General features: G+C 32.6%; 1 protein-coding gene across 3 annotated transcripts in view; it reads right to left on the reverse strand.

Moving 5' to 3' along the window:
- The window catches only part of LOC128985546 (insulin-like peptide receptor), a 109137-nt gene that overhangs the window by 46862 nt on the left and 43249 nt on the right, over window positions 1–19026 (reverse strand). For all 3 annotated transcript variants that reach the window (XM_054405139.1, XM_054405140.1, XM_054405138.1), the window contains exon 3: window positions 12237–12558. In XM_054405139.1, the coding sequence (XP_054261114.1) occupies window positions 12237–12558 (322 nt within the window). The remainder of the gene's footprint in view (window positions 1–12236; window positions 12559–19026) is intronic.

Here is a 19026-nt window from a genome sequence, read left to right on the forward strand (position 1 = left end):
AAACACTTGGTGTTGTCAAACACAAACCAGACGCTGTTAATTGTTACGACTCATTTCAAAGCTGAAATATCAAAGACTTTACTGCTTTGATTAACTCAAGTGCTCATTAAAATATTATAGTTGATTGGATGTTCAGCCATTTATCTAAATCAGTTCGTTAAGGGAAGGTACGGAAGAGAAATCTTATTTAGGAGTCACTAGCACTGTAATCCTGTCTATTAAATATATAAATTAGGAAATAAAATAGCAAATAAGGTATGCAAAATTGAATAATTTTAGATTTAATTATGTATATTTTTTTAAGTTTGTCTCAAACAAGTTTCTGTCTGCACTGAAAGCAAACGAGGTCGGTTAAAACGTTATACCATTCATGACGATTCTGGAAACCGTAATGTATTTTTCTAAAGCGCGTAAAGCTATACACAGTGAGGATTAGGGCCGAATTTTACACGGCAGTGGTTACACCTTTATTGGTTATGGTTACCCCAATAAACATTTCTTGTAAACCACAACGTAATTTTATCCTTCTACTGTAATATTTTACGTGATTTTACATATCATAACCAGTGAAAATCAAATGTCAATGCAACATCTTTTATTTGTCTCCATTAGGTAGTCTTGTTAACATTCACAATAACATGTTAATATTGAATGTAGTAGGTATGTGCCTTATAATAAATTTTGAGCTGCAAGACGGGTTTCAAACGCAATCGAAGCATTTTCATCTCTAACTAATGTTTATATACTCGTTTTGTTTTAAAAATAAATTTGTTATTTAAGTGGCTCCCCTGAAAATACCCTTCTGCAAATACGCCTTTTTATTTCAGTAGAATTTACATAATCACCACCATTATCAGTTAACTACTTATCTAGCTAACAAATTTTGTTTATTATTTCAATCAGAAGATCTTTAAAAGACATATTTTGACTAAAAATGATATAGATCTGTGTAAAACCCCATTAACAATAGTACCGTAATCTAACTGACTACAGTTAATTTCTGCAAAAATTTTCAAAGATGGCACATAAACACAGGAAAATAAGTTCCACTCTTAAGTGACCAAAGTATTTTTGATGACGACAACTGCTATTGCAGTTTAATGTGTCAATAACCCGGCTTATGTTCTGTGAAGTAATATTGTTTTACAGCAACCTGGAAATAGGACAGTCGTTAGAGAGTTAATGTTTGAGTTATGAGTGTTTACAGCTAACACCAACAGCTTATTCCAAGCTTATTCTCAGCTTATTTCAAGTTGAGATTCTTAAAATGTTATTATGCTTTCGTTACAAACAAGAAAACCATTTATTTGACTATGGGTAATTGTAGTGGGGTCGTAGTAAATTTATAATTTAAACAGTCAGTTATTAAAAATAAATAAAACGTTGTTAAAAATTAGTAAATAAAGAATTTAATGAAATTGTATCCATAGTGATAAAATAGTTTAAGAATATGCAATACAATGAATTAGCAACAATGTTTATATAACTTCTTGATCAACATCGTACGTGTTATTAAATTCATTTTCATTTTTCATTTTTTTAATTTTTTATTAAACCTATTTTTTATAATTGCCTGAAAGCGCAAAAAACACGTCAAACAAAACTTATAATAATATATTTACACTTATACTGTTTACTCATAAGACGGTTAATACATATAAAAGATGGTAGGTGGTGATCTATTTCGATTGGACACTCCAATCATCATCAGACCCAATAAGGGCGTTTGTTCGCCTATTGGGTCTGATTATGATTGGAGTGTATGTATTTACCGTCTTGTGAGTAAACAATATAAGTGTAAATATATTATTAACGTATATTTGTGATTTCAGTCAACAATGGTTGTAATTAAACCCTTAATAAAAGCATTAAAATGTAAACTGAGATGGTTTTCGCTATTATAAAAACATGAAAAAATAAAATCAAAATCAAATTCTGCATTAAAACTAACTAGAACTATACATGTAACCTTATAAATATCCCTAATACTGTAGAACATACGTTAACATTATTTATTACAGTATAGGAGACAAATAGCGGAACTGACGGGTTAAAAAATGTATGCCTGCCTAGGGGTAAAATCGGTAAAAATCATCAACTTGATATTTCAAACTTCATCTAAAGGCAATGCATTTACTTCTGCAAAGTTTACTCTGCAAACGGCTTATTACAATACATTTACATTACAGCAATTAGGAATTATAAACTTTTGAATATTTAAATAATTTAATCGCTCTGCAAAACTTTTGTTTGACATGCAAATTAAACCGAATAAACCTAATTTGGTACTTTTAATTTTGTTTCACACAATTGTACCAGCAGGTAAGTAAAAAATATTAAAATCATATAAATATGTTGTTAAACTATTATACTGTCCAAGGAAATCCTAAAATATCCTTTAAAATAAAGAAGCGCTGTCGTTAACTCATTTTACCTAAGACCGTTTTTTAAAGTAGCCATTTCAGTTCAGTTCATAGAATTGAAAAGTTTCACTTAACAGCTGTTTACTTTCATAACAGCATAGTTTCATTTCATAACAGCATAGTTTTTCTCGTAACAACACGGGTAACGGACCAATGAGATTCAAGGATTGAGAGAAAAGAAGCATCCCTGCATCGCTCTGCTTTGAAGTAAATCTTTTGAATACTAACCTTTGGCTTTCCATAGTCAGAATAAAGCTATGCATACTACCCTTGGTATTAAAACGTTAAATTACTTCTAAAGCTTTGCCACTTTGCACCGTGCTCCTTTTAAAAGCTGTTGTTGACCGTGGTACTAAAAAAAACTGGTCACGGAATACGCTTTCATCGCCGATTTCTTGTTTCCAGGTTTGTAAATAAAAATTGTTTTAAGATCAAATATTTACTAGTTTATAGCGAGCAAAGACCGGAAAATGTGTTCTCCTCTTCAGCATGACAAATTCAGTAACTTTAAAGTTTTGAGACTAAAGGTAAATGTGTAATCTAATTGTATGTTAAAGCATGAACGTACGCTGTAATTTAACATGACATTTAGCTTGAGGCAGTTTGGATGGTTGGATTTGGCAAGAGCTCGAGCTATTTAAACAGTTGTAGTCTCAAGTAAGATATTACGCGTGACGCATACTAACACCTACGCCCCCCCCTTCTTTAAACTTATCTCACAGCTATTCTAGCCATGAATGAATATTTAGTACGCAATAATTATTTAAATCTAATTTAGAATTTTTAATGGTAATATTGGTAATTATACTTTGAAGGTTTCTATTGTGTATTTTACACTACTCTAATAGACAAAGTTTTCATTTGTAATATTGGTTTTAGTTTACACACACCTTAAAAGTCCAGCTTTTGCATAGACAATAATTGTGGATATTTATCTTCTATTTAAACCAAATATGACCAATATTTAATCCAAGCAAAGCTTAGGAGTGAGCTACTGTTTAAAATCATATTCTCTCTCTTTCACTAAGATGGGTAGGTTACTCCCTTTACTAATTCCATTAACTGTGAGTTGAGGTGAGATAAAAATTGCTGCAGCTAACAACAAGTTGCCCTTTCACTTTGATTTAGTAAAAAATATTTTTGGTAAACATCAGTGGTTTAAATTAGTGCACTCTGATGATAGTTTAGTTAGAAAACATTCGTTTTTATTCATAAACTGGCTGAAAATAGAAATGGAAAGTGTCTATACACAATAGACTAAAAACCTACGCCTACCGAAAATAGACCCGTCTGGTGCTAGGTGAACTATGCCATAGAGGCTGAACAATTATACTGATGTTTCAACTATTCCAGCTACTAAGAAATCAGTATCAAATACGTCTTGCCCATCAATATACTTATAATAAACTTAAATATAAATTAATGTTTCAAAAATAGGAAAATATTAATAAATTTCGAGGAAATATCTTAATTTTTCGCTTTCTGTAGACTTTTTGTCTCCGTTACTGATTGAGATAGTAACCTGCATAAATACTGGTTACTTATTCATATGTCTTTTGCAATTCTAATTATACTTCTGGCAGACCATAGCGAACATTCGCGTTACCTACAATCGTTACGGTATATGCCCTCTCATCTGGTATTTGTTGCCTCCTCTTTAATTAGAATCGATAATAAATATTTGACGCTCAAGTAGTAAGAAAACTCTAATTAGAATTTTTATTCAGTTGTGCACTTTAAATTGACTGAGTTAAAATAATGTACCTGATTTTATCATTAGAGGTGTTCATCTGATTGCCTATAAACACAGTAATTTATTAACTGTGCGCTTTAGAAGATTATAGAAGACAAGGATGTTCAAATCCGAATCTACATCAAGAGTCTTCAGGATTGAATTATTGATTAGAACCAAATTACATCACGAAGTTAAATGTTCTTCCCCACTCCTCGGAGAAGTTCAAACACATTTCTATTGTAGCATTAATATTGTTAAGAACTTGTTTTGCTGTACTGTATTTATATACGTAGATTGGGATTTTTTATAACCATTACTTGCCGAGGGAAACACGACAAAACTTTTAAAACGATTAGAAATTTTTGAACGATATTTGAAGTGGTCTATACTTATTAAGAGATTGTTTCTAAAAGCTTTAGTCTAAAATTGTGTGTAAATAGCGTTATTATCAAAAGTGGGTTGCATTTATTCCACCAAATAATGAATTAACAACATATTATTCGCAACTTGGTGATCGAATTGGATTCTCAGCAATAGCCGATATTCATTTTTAAACTTCACCAAACACATAAATTTTGCTCAATACAATATCTATCTAGTTTTATTCCTTAAATTTGTACCGCCTTTACCTTTACCTTAAACAAATATTTAATACGTAATTTATAGAATTTATACCTGGGTTGTATTGATGGCAATTTTGGTGTAAACGCTCAGATTTCAACATTGTTTTCAATATCTTGTACTTACCGCAATTAACTGTTTAATGTTTGGGATTTTCTAAGTGAATGAACTTTCCGGACAAAAATAAATCCTCCCTTTAGAAATAAATATCCTTATAAAACAAAAGATTCATTTTTAAATTTCTTAATTAATTACCTTCAGCTTAAGGCGGGATCTAAGCCATTGAGTTTTATCACTATGTAACCTAGAGGCATTGGTTATTGGTGGGGTTTCATCCTGGACCTACAAGTATGAAGAACTGTTCGAAACCTGGGTATAGTCAGTAACCTGTAGTTTGCAACAAAGTCTGTCCAACCAATCAATTAATGTCGTTGACCAAGACTTTCCCAGTCGGTTGACAGTTTATTTATGTACAGTCTCGCAAACATGAGAACCAGCCAGCTATAGGTTAGAGGTCAAGGCCATTAGGAGCCGGTTTATATCCGGAAGAAACCATAACATGGTAATGTATGTAAGTGCATTCACTAATATGCATTCATTTGTATACATTATTTGTTACGGGTTTCAATTCCGCTTCAACTTTGCTAATGATAAATTAGAGTAATACAATCTTGAAGGGAAAATCCAAAACTCATACAGGAATGTTTACACACCTTAAAATTGTGTCTTGACACTATTGTCAGATAAAGTTAAAACTTATTATACGAAGGGTATAAACTTTGAAGAATGCGTAATTGATACAACGAAACAATTCGTCTAATAATGGACAGTGGACTGACAGCGACCAAAAACACGTGTTTTATAAGACTAGGGGAAACCCGTCGAAATCGACGGTTACTTTCAAGGCTTACGTTAATTCATCTAACTGCGATAAATTGGGTGAAATATACATATTTTGAGCATTTAGCATTGTTTAAAGGGTAATAAGTGTGAAAACAATAATGATTTTAATTGCGTTAGTTGCCAAATTTGGTTGATCATTCAATGATTAAAATATTTCCCATACCGTACGTCATTTGACTCATCGGAGTTATTAATAGTATGTTATATGATATCTCTTCCTTTGGAAGAACCTTTAAATAGTATTAAAATCGTATTGGTGGGTCTTTTGTAGTTAAAAACTTCTGTGATTTCATCAGTGTAATATGATTTTATTTGAAAAGAAAATATTTTTTGGGAAGACATGTTCTAACTTCAAAGGGAGGTATGTCCGTTACAGTGTAAGTTTGATTTTCCTTCGTCACGTCGCGTCAGTTCATATCGTACATCTGTGCCAATGAATGAACCCTCTAGCATAGTTTTGAGAAATGTATTGTGGGGTTACTATTAAAGCTGGAATTCCTTGACATGGGGGATGTCAGTTAGTTGTCTCAGCCTTATCAATAACATAAAGTTGTCAAAATAATCTCTCTACGGAATGTTAGGTGTAGTGGAATACTTGAAGTGAAGTTGGCTTTTATTCTTGAACTGTTAGGGGCCTCCTCATTTATACGGTCTTGGCAGCTTCATTGGCAACAAATAATGCAAATGACATAGCAATGGGACGTTTCCAAAAAGCAAAAATACTGTAAATTGGCTGTTACGTATATATTGACGTTTACATATTGGTAATCAACGTATCTTATAAAGGATTGTGTGATCTAGTTTTTATAAGGAATATGACCTTTCTGTCATGACAGTAGCTGCTTAAATCGTATTTTCTCTTTGTACCATATTTTACAGCCAAAATGTAGTGTTATTTTCAATAATGTTACCAACCCAGTGCACCAAAGTCCGTAATATAGGCAGGTGCATATAATTTGTCAAGATGGGTACCATTTTAGGCAAGGTTTCTATGTTTGGATTTTATTAGACATGAAAAGTCAGGCACCAACTTGTACAATAGATATAAGATAGTTCAATAAGAAATAATTTAAGAATTTCTGTGGATAATTTCCACTGATTTCATAATAGAACGTTATATTGCAAAACATGACATGATAAAGAGGAAAATTAATTTTAAAATCAGAAAATAACATTGCAAATACTTATTTGGTACAATTCAGTAACCCAATAATTATGTGTGGTTTGAAATACAATTTAAAAATGAACAGCTGTTTCATTAAAAAGTATTATTCACATGGCCAAAATGTAAACAACTCTGTGGAGGGATCTTTAAAGGCTTCTGGGACAGATCCCTAAGGGATTTTGCTTAGTTTTTCTTTTGATAACTCATCTACAGACCAAGACCTTTCTTTGGACACCTCTACCAAGTTTCTACGCCCAGCTGTTCTCTCAAATTAGTGGGGACAAAGTTTCCAATAAAATATTTTAATTCCCCCATGTTAATCTTATGGGAGAAAATCCAACTTTGATGGCCTGTGGGTCAAAGCCCGAGCATTTTTATTACATGAATTGGTGAAAGGGGGCGTCTACACAAAAAATACTTTATTTTGACACGTCGTTTGTAAAAATCCGTCCATTATTAACGGAGGAGTAGTGTTTTCAAGAAATCGCCTTCACGTATTATATATAAGGATATCGGTTGTTTCCAGAATTAAGGAAATCCTCCTTTTTTGTATAATAATAACTGTTTCCTGCGTATTTCTTGGTCCAAATCATTGTAAACTAACCAATGCACCCTTAATCATTAGATTCTCAAAGTTTTCTCTGCAAGAATCATTTCAGTGAAGGAAGATTGTAACTACTTTTAAAATTGTTTGATTGATATCAGTTATACATAGTGTAAGGTTATCCCAAGTGTTTTACTATTGTAGAGGCTTCACTAAAACCATTGATAACATTTCACTATGAATTCAATTCCAACAACCCACTTTAATGAGCAACATTGATCAAGATTAAAAATTAATTGGCAGACCTACAGTTTTACATTTCATACTATTTATTTGTAGATTTTAATTAATCTTCACACGAATCATAATACATTAAATACACACTTGGTACAAATAGTAAACCAATCAATTAAGTTCATAAGACGAAACAAACTTCATTCACATTTTCAATAGCAATGACAGAAAAATAGGGTTAAAATCAAATTTAAATTAATATCTCACACTTCCAAAACAAAATTGGTTTTTTTAATTATTTCGGATATTTAATAAATCCAAAGTGGTTTTATTTAATAAAAGTGGTTAAAACCACTAGTATTAAATGACAAATTGTGTTTGAATATTCATCGGAAACGTGGATTCCACTCTTGCAGTTAATCAAAGATAATGGTCCAACTAACGACCAATTAATTATACTTCCGTAAAATGTCTTATTCCATGGAATATAATTATTATTGCGAAACCTTTTGACGCTGTAAGGGAGCTTAAAGAAATTAAAAAATGTTTAAATGCCACTGAAGTATGTAATTATAATTATGTGGCGATACGACCTTCTAGGTATGATGGGAAACCTTTACACCTTAATTGTTGACAACATGAAGATGGTCGGTTATACAACCATTAGTTGAATACAACAGAAAAGTTTTTCGAAGAATATTTAGCCGTGCACCAACAATGGTTGCAGTCATAAGAATACACATTAACTTGGTTGAACCGAGCCTCCGACAGAAATCACTGATCACAAAAAAATTTTTAAACATCCCAAACTTAGGGTCAAATATTTTTCTCTAGATGAACTTATTAGCAAAGAAACCTAACAGAAAATGTGGCTAAGACCAAACAACTCCCTGAGAGAGGTTAGTGCAACTATCTTTTTAAACAAAATTTGCCATAGAAAGTCCATGTATGATGTTTACTTCACTATCAAAAACTCGTATAACCTGAAGTTATTGGTTACACCCATAAAGCATAAAATATTTACAACTCCATCAACACAACACTAAACTATTTCTGATCAGAAAAGGTCAGGTATAGGGCTTCATTTACCCTATGCTTAGCAAGTACAAGAGTGGTAGTGTTATTGGCTTAGTCTGAGCCCTCGATGTAAACGATGTATCGACCTATTAGTATCGATGTAACCTAACCTGAGCCGACATGCAAGGCTGGGTTGTTACAAAATGTGTTGAAGCAACATTAATCTAACTCGTGACGTTACCGTCCTACCATCATGTACGGAAAGAAATGTCATTGGCGTACCAAAGGGTGGGTAACGTTAGGTTAGGATAATGATAAGGCCGCAATACATGGATTTAACATAGGTAGTAATTTTATTTTTATAGCATATCATAACGGAAGAACTATTCGTACCTACAGGTTTATTCTGGACTAATAATGAGAGGTTGTGCTAGATTTGGACTCTTTCAAGATCATTCAAAAGTTTAACTAGTAACTCATTTTATACTCATGCATATCTTGAAAGAGTAAGCAAGTTTTTATACAGTACTGCAGTTCTATTTTCGGCTTAAATGACAGGTTAGGCTGAGGTTTCAAGGATTAAATTTAGATTTAATCTAATAATTGTAGTAATCATTGAGTAGTCATCGTTGTTGTATAATCATTGCTAGGATGTCTTCAAAGACTCATGGTTTATTCTTAGATAATAATGAGAAGTTGTTCAAGGTTTGGATACTTGAGAGATATTTTACATGTTTATAAACAAGTGAATATCCATGTTACTCTTGCGAAACTTGAGAGACTAAAATAATAAAGGTTTTTAAATAAAATAGGTCTAAAATAGAAGATGTGCCAGGCCAGAGAGTTTTAAGAACGTTTAATTTTAGATATATCGTTCTAGCATCTTTTGAGAGACTCAATGAAATGTTTGTAATTATTGATTTATTCAAGGATTATAATATAAAGTTATCTTAGTTTTGTATCTTTTAAGATAGTTTATAAGTTTATAAACGAGTAACTGCTATACTATATTGCAAGATTAATGAAGGGATTTTACTGCAACTCTTTTCTCTTAGGAAGTTAGGTTTCAAGTGTCGTTTTAGGATTTAATCTAGTAGTTGTACTGCTACTCTAAAGTGTCTTGAGGGACTTTAAAGTTAATTCATAGATTTTAATGAAACGTTGAGCTGATTTTAAAATATTTCAAGATAGTTTGGTAGTTTAAAAAAGTAACTGTCTTGTGAGGCTTACAGAAGTTTTCCTGCTTTAGATCTATTTTCGGCTTAAAGTGAGAAGTTGGTCGAGAGGTTTCAAGTTCGTTATAGGATTTTGTATGTTCTAACTATATTGACTTAGCACTTCTTGAGGAAATCATTTGGCTATTCTGGGCTAACACTAAGACGTCGATCTTGTTCAAAAATGTACCAAGAGCTAGTTAAGATGTACTCAAGTTCGCAGCCTTATTGTCCTAGTGAATCTAAATCAATTATTGCTGGCAACATACTTTTAAATATTGTTAGTTTTGTTTCCATAGGTTTATTTTACTTAAACATGCGAAAAGCTGGACTGAATCAATCATCATTTGGGTGCATTTAAATATGTTAATTTATTATTTGGCTTAGAAAAATGTTAATGGCTATAAACAATAAAATTCTTGGTCAACTCCTGAGTCGTGCGTTGTGCAATAATACATTTTGGATTGCGAAGAAAGTAGGTAACTAATCTATATACTTAATACAATAAGGATTTCTCTGTAACATTTATTTTTGATCCCTGTAGTCCAACTTTAGTGAGTTTTGGTATGTGAGTAGTAATTTAAGGTATCTCCAGGCGTTTTTGCATTTCTTTGAAATTTTGATTTTTAAAGTCACTTCCCAAAAATGTAAATGAAAGTAGGATTTTAAATCTCCGCTTGAACGATCGATTAACGATTAGTATGTTGTTGTCTTTTTTACTCCAAACAAAACGGTACAACTTCCATTGTAGTAAAAATTACGGTTTACAAGTTATTGCAACTTTTAGTATTTTCCCCATTAAATCATAGTTACTCCCTCAGCGTTGTTGACAAGGCAATGAACAAAGTATGTGATAAAGTATGTGTAACATTGCTGTTAGCTCCCTCGTATATTTACACACAATCTACTAAGCTCAAAATCAATCAACACATAAACGGTTGATAAATGTACTGAAATTTTCCCTTAAAAGCGTTTGTAATTATCTTTATTGGGAAAATAACGTAATGGCGTGGACATAAGCAAAAAATGATTATAAAATATAAATAAAACTATTGAAAATCGTAGGCTAATCTGTGAGAAGTTGGGCTAGGTCAGGTTAGGTCAAAACCTTGATCTCAGTCAGTGGCCTCATTGTTATGTCATGACTCAGGGATATATCAATCCATAATTCATTGCGATATTCTACATTCTACACTAACACGAGAGACGTTGAGCTAGGTTAGTGCTATTGATTGGCCAAGGTTAGCCTGCCTCAATTCCACCTTATCACGGCATATACCTTAACATAACCCTTAATACTGTACTTTTATGTAACCTATTTAAAAGATGTTACTAGTTAAATTAACTGTGCTATATTTGGTATAACTTTAACACACATCCGTAGTTACTGCCACTAGTATACATAACATTCAATAATAAAGTTAATACAATTTAGTAGGTTTAAAACTAAATTGTATTCTTTGTTTGAAGTTTATTATTTGTAATGGTGAGTGAATTTCATGCAAAACGAAGTTTAACTTAGTAGTGTTAAACGAATTCCTTACCAGTGTTTTCAACAAAAGAGGAATAAGTAGAAGTCGTAACTTAGTTATTATTATTAGTTTATCTTTCTAAAAACAAAGTTTTAACAAGTGTTCTTGATACCATCCATGGCCAACTTGACTCAACAGATTCAATTTCGTCGAACTCTCTTCCATTAGCCTAATTATCCATCAAAGTACTCTACCAGGTAACTGAAATCTTTTACGATTTTCAGTTATAAGGTCAATATCTGAGTGAACTTTTCATCAACATTGCAAAACTGAGCGAAACTTTTTCATCATTACAAAAGTGAGACAGGACTTTTTCAACCTTTGACAATCGTTTTTAGTATATCTACATTTACGCCAAATTATAGCATTTATATTGTAAAATATTTAGAAAAGTAGCTATAATCGAGATGGTATAATTAATATGATTTATTGGACAGTTTTATGAGTGCACAAAGCTAATTTAAATCATTGAAAATCTTCCATTTCCCAAAACGTTCCGCCCTTTAACTCATTAACTCCTTAAGCAGCATTAACTTCATTAATTATAGCTTCTCAAAACCAAGAGTTTATCAATATCTTTCTAATTTATCAAAACTCTTCACTTGGAATCGTACACATGGCCTTGTAAAAACTGAACCCACCGAAATCTAAGTTTAACCGTATTGTAAACTAAGTTCAACTGGTCTTGGAGTAGAGCGCGGGACTTCAGTCCCAAAGGTCGCGGGTACAAATCCCTCAAATCGCCAATGGATTTCCACAACCTTGAGCTCTAGCTTAAATAAATACTCGTTTGAAAAATATCCCGAAGTAAAGAATAGCATCCTAAAAAAATTAATAAATATACTCACTCGGATTTTTTTCTATCCTGACAGCTCCCCGAGTAATCTCCGACAGACTCTTTAGACCGACCTCCTGCAGGTTGAACATTTCGTAGACCACGAGGGCGTAGTCCTGGAACAGCCTCTCGCCGCGGATCACGCTCAGGTTGGGGAAGATCTGGCCGATATTGCGTAGACCCACGACCCTGTAGAACATGAGGTACTCCGTGATCTCCCTCAGCTCCGGCAGGGAGTGGAGGTCGAAGTCTGTCTCGTTGCCACGTTCCATCAGGACTATCTGGACTGAGCCCTCGACCACGCGGCAACCACGGAGTGCCTCAAGGTGGTCCGGCTGGAAAACAAAAATGGAGGAAGGTTAGAAAAATTATCTGATATACACTAAATATGAAATAACTCTCAAAAAATTAATGGCAACACAACTAGTTTTCGTAATTTATGATATTGTGTGGTTATATACGGCTACGCCATTGGTATGTTTTGGTTTTCTTGTGGGGAACTGTACCAAACCCTGGTCTTGTTACTATCTCATGGCCCGTTTGTTAAATTAATGGATGGGTAAATAATAAATGGAATCTGGGCACAGAATCAATCTTGATTTGAATCGAACGAGCAACCTTCTGATTTTAAGGCAATCACTGTAACTATTCGCGTACCCAATAGTAAAATTGGTTGAAACCTTCGGATATCAAGGAAAACAGAATCTGGTCTAAATCCATGAGTTGGCATTTTTTTGAAGTGACTATTTGTATTTATATATGATATTATGCAATAGTTGAGAGAATGTCTAAACGACGAGTGTCGGAATGAACGATTTGACATCTTTGTTACTGACTAAGAGACCTTTAATGAATTCCGTACTATAAATCCTATTTGTGGTCATCGATTGATGAAAATAACTTATTCATTGGCATTTTACGTGTAGGTGTTATTACCGGTGACATGCAATGGATGACGGAGACTCTGAATCAATATCGCATAAATTGACCATAGCTTGTGAATACATAATTTAAGAATCATTTAAACATAATTTACATCACTTGAAAATGTTCGTAAAACATGTGATAAAGTTTTAAAACTTATATTAAAAAAAACTTGTTTTAACTTTACAAAGTATATCAGTAATTTAAAAATGTTAAGTAACATTTTAGTCAGTTTTACACGAAGGCTTTGATATTCCTGTTTCAGTCTTTGTACGACTCTAAACGCTCTAGTTATACCTTCAAAGTTTGTCAGTTCTGATCAAGTAACGCCCTTTGTTAGAATGCACAAAGAGGAACTGCTGACAATAGCGTGTCCCTATAACACGATTGTTTGTATTAAAACAATACTTGTTAACAATGCTTGTTAACTAGGATTTATAATACGCATGATCCATTTTTTGTTAAAGCATTTTTGGACAATCCTGTTGGTGTCATTTTTTCATGTTAGCAATATTTTCTTTCAGCAAGATGAATCTGAATCTGACTCTTATATATTTATAAATATTTTATTGTAACTTGCCCTCATGTATTATCGATTGTAAAAATGGTGTTTACCGTATGATAAATAAATAAATAAATAAATAAAACTTTGTTTAATTTTGGCAAAGGATACTTGATTAAAGATAACGTAGAATACGTAATAAGTAACATTAGGTAACGCTTGGCATTTTTGCATGCCCTTTGTCTGGGTATCCGAGTAGTACAGTAAGTAGTACCATGACTATATGCCATGGTATATAGTCAATAGTAGTACTTGCCTTCAACTTTGAAGGCTGCTGGTTCGATTCTAAAAAAATCATTTACTTACGACCGTTTTTTAAAGTAGCCGTTTCAGTACAGTTCTTAGAATTGAAAAGTATCTCATAACAGCATTGTTTACTTTCATAACAGCATAGTTTTACTCATAACAACACGGGTTACGGACCAATGAGGTTCAAGGATTGAGAGAGGAGAAGCAAAATTGTAATGATTCGAAATTCAACTAATCAGCTGTTCAGGTCAATTTAATTGTTGATTGGTGCAATTAGTATTTGATACAATGTTTCGTTGCATCACTGTCAGTAACAATTAGAGGTTATAAACAAAAACATAACCTCTCTTGGAAGTTATAAGTAGTGATTTTTAGTAATTAAAACACCGTCGTAGGTAAAGTAGTGTACGCAACTCGCGTAAATAGTGTTAACGACACTCGTAGAAGTTTTTAAGGCACTCGCCAAGGCTCGTACCTTAAATTTTCTTCTCGTGTCGTTAACACTATCTTTACGCAATCGTTGCGTAAACTACTATTCCAGGCCCAGATGCCATTTATCATTGGGCTATCAAATTAATGATGCTATCTAAAAATTTGACGTTAGATTGTAACAAGACCAGGGTTTGGAACGTTCCCCTTTAAAACGTCAAAAAGTGCCAAGAGCGTAGAAAACACACAGCACTTCAGTGTGACATTTAAAAACAGTGAAAGCAGAGAATTTAGAAAACATTTATCCATCACTTGTGAAAGCCAAATGGTAAAAGAAGGCAAATGGTTGGTGAACTGGTGCCTAGAAGAAGTTGATATCATGACATTATGATTTTTTTTACAAAAAGATAGTTATATGCTTCAAGAAACTTTGCAGACAAACTTTTATTCAATTTACTACTTTTCAACCCAACAATAGACTAACTTAAGTATTAAAATATACTACATATGAACTTTATCCAATAATACATATGAATATGTATTATATTAAAGAAAGCATACTAACTCAGTACCCTGAAATTATTTTTTATTTTTTTAAACTCTACATGTTTCGACCTTTAGGCCATTTACAAGAGTAACATATTTAACCTCACATTAAACACAATAAATTGACTAATAAACATCATGTGATGATCTTGACATATGATTTTTCTTTTTCTTAAAATTTATGGTAGGATAATATATATTACGTGCACGTTGAATTTAACAAGTAATAAATTTAAAGCAAGCGTACCTCGTAAACGATTTGTTTGATTTTAAAAACCTTACACGTCAATAAATATTGTAATTCATCTCGTTAAATGTATTACACAATACGTCGTAGTTATTTAAGTCAAGATCATACATATATTCAAAGTCATTTATAAAAATAATACTTTATCCGAATATTAAAAGCATTATAAAACAAAAGATTTTGCTTAAACAACTTAAAAAGTTAACGCTGGAAAAGTTAGGTATAATAATGTGACAGGAATTTTGGAATTTTAACTGTATGCTTATTAAATTGTTATAAAATATTATATACAAAATCCGGGGGAAAAAAGTATTAACTTGAGAGTTAGCATTGAAAGGTTTTACTAAAATGTACTTAATTTATAAAGAAATAGCTTTATTAGCTCTTTGTTAACCAAATTATTCAGTGAATGGACCGAAATCTAATCTATCTGATAATATTTTATCAAAATATTTGCCAGATAGTCTTTACCAATATTTCTTTTTATTAAAAATTCTCCTCGCAGAAACTGAGGATTTTATTTAATTAAGTAACCATCTACAACCTTTTTACTCAATAAATATTCACTATCATAACGTCTTTTAAAATAAGTTACATTTTGATTTAAAATACACATTGGTATATTGAAATATTAAATTTTTACTGTTACTTATAGCAACTAAAACTACGAATTTATTCATATTGTGTTATTGATTTAATAATTGGACCAAACTTGTTTTCCGATATTCGACGAAACACAAGTTATTGGAAGTTATTGTTGTTGGAAAAGAGAATTCAATCGGAAAATGAACGAAGGGTCAATTATAGCCTCAGTCTTAATATTTCCGAACTGCTGAATAATATTAATACCTTTCGCATACCAAAAAATAACATTCATAAGTACGCCAAATATCCATTAGATAATGCTAAAAACCCCGCCTTCATCAAAGTTAATTTAATTGGTATTGTGTGTAGTGCTTTCGTTGCGTTTAAGTCAAATTAGTTAATTCAGTTGACTAATGTATTACCCATGTCCTTGGGCTAAGATATGCAAAATTACTTTATAGTGTTACTTTATAGTTACCATAAATAAAAAAGGTTACATTATTTTATAGAAAGGTTTAAAATCTCAGATTTTGTAGCCTGAAGAGTAGGATGGTATGTAAACCGTAACCACATACTCCCAAACTGTGCCGTGTTCGTGACATATGTGGGCGGAGAGACGACTGCTCCAGGGCATCATCAGCCTTGTATTAGAAGACAGCACAGACGTGCAAAAGAGGTTCAAACGATCTCAAGATATATTGATCTTTTATTCTTATGTAAATGATCATCTAGGTGGTTATAGTGTCCAACAAACTAAATTCCAAAGGTTGCCGGTGCCTGAGAAAAGTCAGCAGCGTGTTGGTTCGCAGGACTTTGCTTGATTATTGGGCTTTTGATAAATGATCCTGGCTATAGAACCAACCAAACATAGTCGTTAACAAGATTATCACGTCTTTCATTGAATCCCACTCTTTACTTATCATTTTAACACACGTAAATTGTATAAGGGCTGCTTGAAGGTAATCCAATATACCTCCTCTTTATAAAAAGTTATTGTTATATTCTCTTCAAGCAAGATGGATTTTATGATAATTTATGTTTTTATTAGTAAATTACCAGCAAGTAAACTGTATTGTGATTTTACATTTTTATTGCTACATGTTAAAAGTAGCACTTAGAGGAATGTATGGCGAGTGACATTTATGTAAATTAACCTTCACATGAGAGAATGAGTTGATTACAGTCACGTTGTTATAACCTCAGACACAATAATTTGACTTAATTTCATTATAGGGAAATTTTGTAAAACTTTGCTTCATGGAACACGTGATGTGAAATTTATTTAGAGGTGTACAGAGATCGAATGAGAATTAGCTAATATACGATTTTTAGCTGTAAGATGATGTAGAATCAGGCTGAGCTCGTCAGGTAGAACATAGTTTTGCCTTATTTTACCACTGAAATTATAATATTTCAGCTATTGATTATTTCAAACTATATGTTGTTTAAAACGAAATTCCAAATGCTAAATTGCGTGATCTTGACATCTAGAAACCAACCGTTTATTATTATTTTAAACAATAAAATTAAAATGGCTGCCATTTTAAAACTTTTTAATGCAACCAGTCAATTTTTTCGGACATGGTAAAACCCATGCCTACTATGTTTTGTAAAGATCGGTTCGAACAATTCAATGATAAAAATGTTTATGTACAGATACAAAATGCCCTATATCTGGTTGGCTAAGCGATTTTGGAAAACATTTAATTTTTAACTTTTTCTTTTGACCCAAAAAACCATGGCTGGCTCTTTATTTACACACACCCTGTATTATGGTTTAAATTAGCAGAATTGCGTTCCTTCTCACAGTGATGATAGTTCGTAATAATAGTGAATCACGAAGAGAGGTCAGGGAAAACCAGGAATGCCAACTGTTCTATTAGGGCTAGTGAAAACCAACTATTGCACCAATGGTTTTCGCTGGCATTTTATAATTTCAAAAATCACAACCTCTGGCGAAGAATATAATGTGTCAAGAATTTATCGAAGTAGGTTCTACAGTAAAGATAGCTGCGTCATGTTCATATAATGGAATTCTGTTATCAGTGCGTCTCCACTCAGCTATCAGACAGACTGGTCAGTCTACTCTGGTCAATCATGGTCGAAGATTTATAGTGAAAGTTCACCGGCCGCGAAACGAGATTTCACACTATAATAGTAGATAAATCATCTAAGATATACTCTCTCGACGCATTCATTAAACAAAACTTTCGCACAAAAATTTCTCCAGCCGGTTATGGTAATTTGATTGTTTATTCATGGAACAAATTAGCTACCTGAAACCGTCATCAGTATGATTGGGTTTTCAGTAACTATGATGTCGTTAAGGTAAGTTTCTTGTAAATATGAGACTATTCTGAGTGTACAGTTTGGTCACACCTTTTGATGTGTTCATAAAGTGACACAGCACCTCTTATATCCTAGCCACCTTGGAACCAGGTACCGGCCGGATAAAATGTATCCGTCCAATACCTAGTTCCAAGGTGGCTAGATATAAAACAATTATTTGGTTGAATTAATTTAAAGTTTGTTAATTTTGTTTGAAAGAGTCAAAATGCAGTTTTGGAATTTTCGAGAAACACATTGTTGTTCCTCATAAAAGCACAGCGTAGTATAAGAGAGCCTAAACATTAATATTCTAAATCTAAAATATAAATTTTGTTAAAAAATGTTATTATAGAAACAAATGTTAAAAGTCACTTTTTAGTATTGACAGGAACGTTTAATTTCGGAAGGCAATAAGACAAAGTTGCCCAGGCCTAAATTACACATTTACATCCAACCTTTACCAACCATTTACAACCTTAGGCTTAACTCTGATTCCACGACTAATATTGTACCTCAAAATATAGCTTTGGCCTTTGATTGAATTTACAATTAAATTTCACTGATTCACTATTGGTGCTATATTCGTCCACAGTATAAATAAAGGTGGGTCGGCTGGCTAAAGGTAAGGATTTGGAACATAAAACTTTCTACAGCTTGCTCAACTCGTTGTGTGACCACAAACAGTCAGCTCGGTGGTTAGTTCGGTGGTTTAGTGTGACCATTTGACCACTAACAAATTGCAACTAAACATTTCAGTTTGAATGGGTTGCTACTAACAACTCAAACACTCTAATGGACAAAAGTCAATTGGTTACATAAAACTTGGTATGCATATTATTCTATAATTAGGTTCGATTCATTTTATACTGTAGCTTATACACTAGTATCAATTAGTAGCTCTACCAGAGATTAGCAGCACGTATTAAAAGGTAT

This window comes from Macrosteles quadrilineatus, unplaced genomic scaffold, assembly GCF_028750875.1.
Source record: "Macrosteles quadrilineatus isolate MER2022 unplaced genomic scaffold, UCM_ALF_1.0 Scaffold_2__2_contigs__length_208266976, whole genome shotgun sequence".
NCBI lineage: Eukaryota > Metazoa > Arthropoda > Insecta > Hemiptera > Cicadellidae > Macrosteles > Macrosteles quadrilineatus.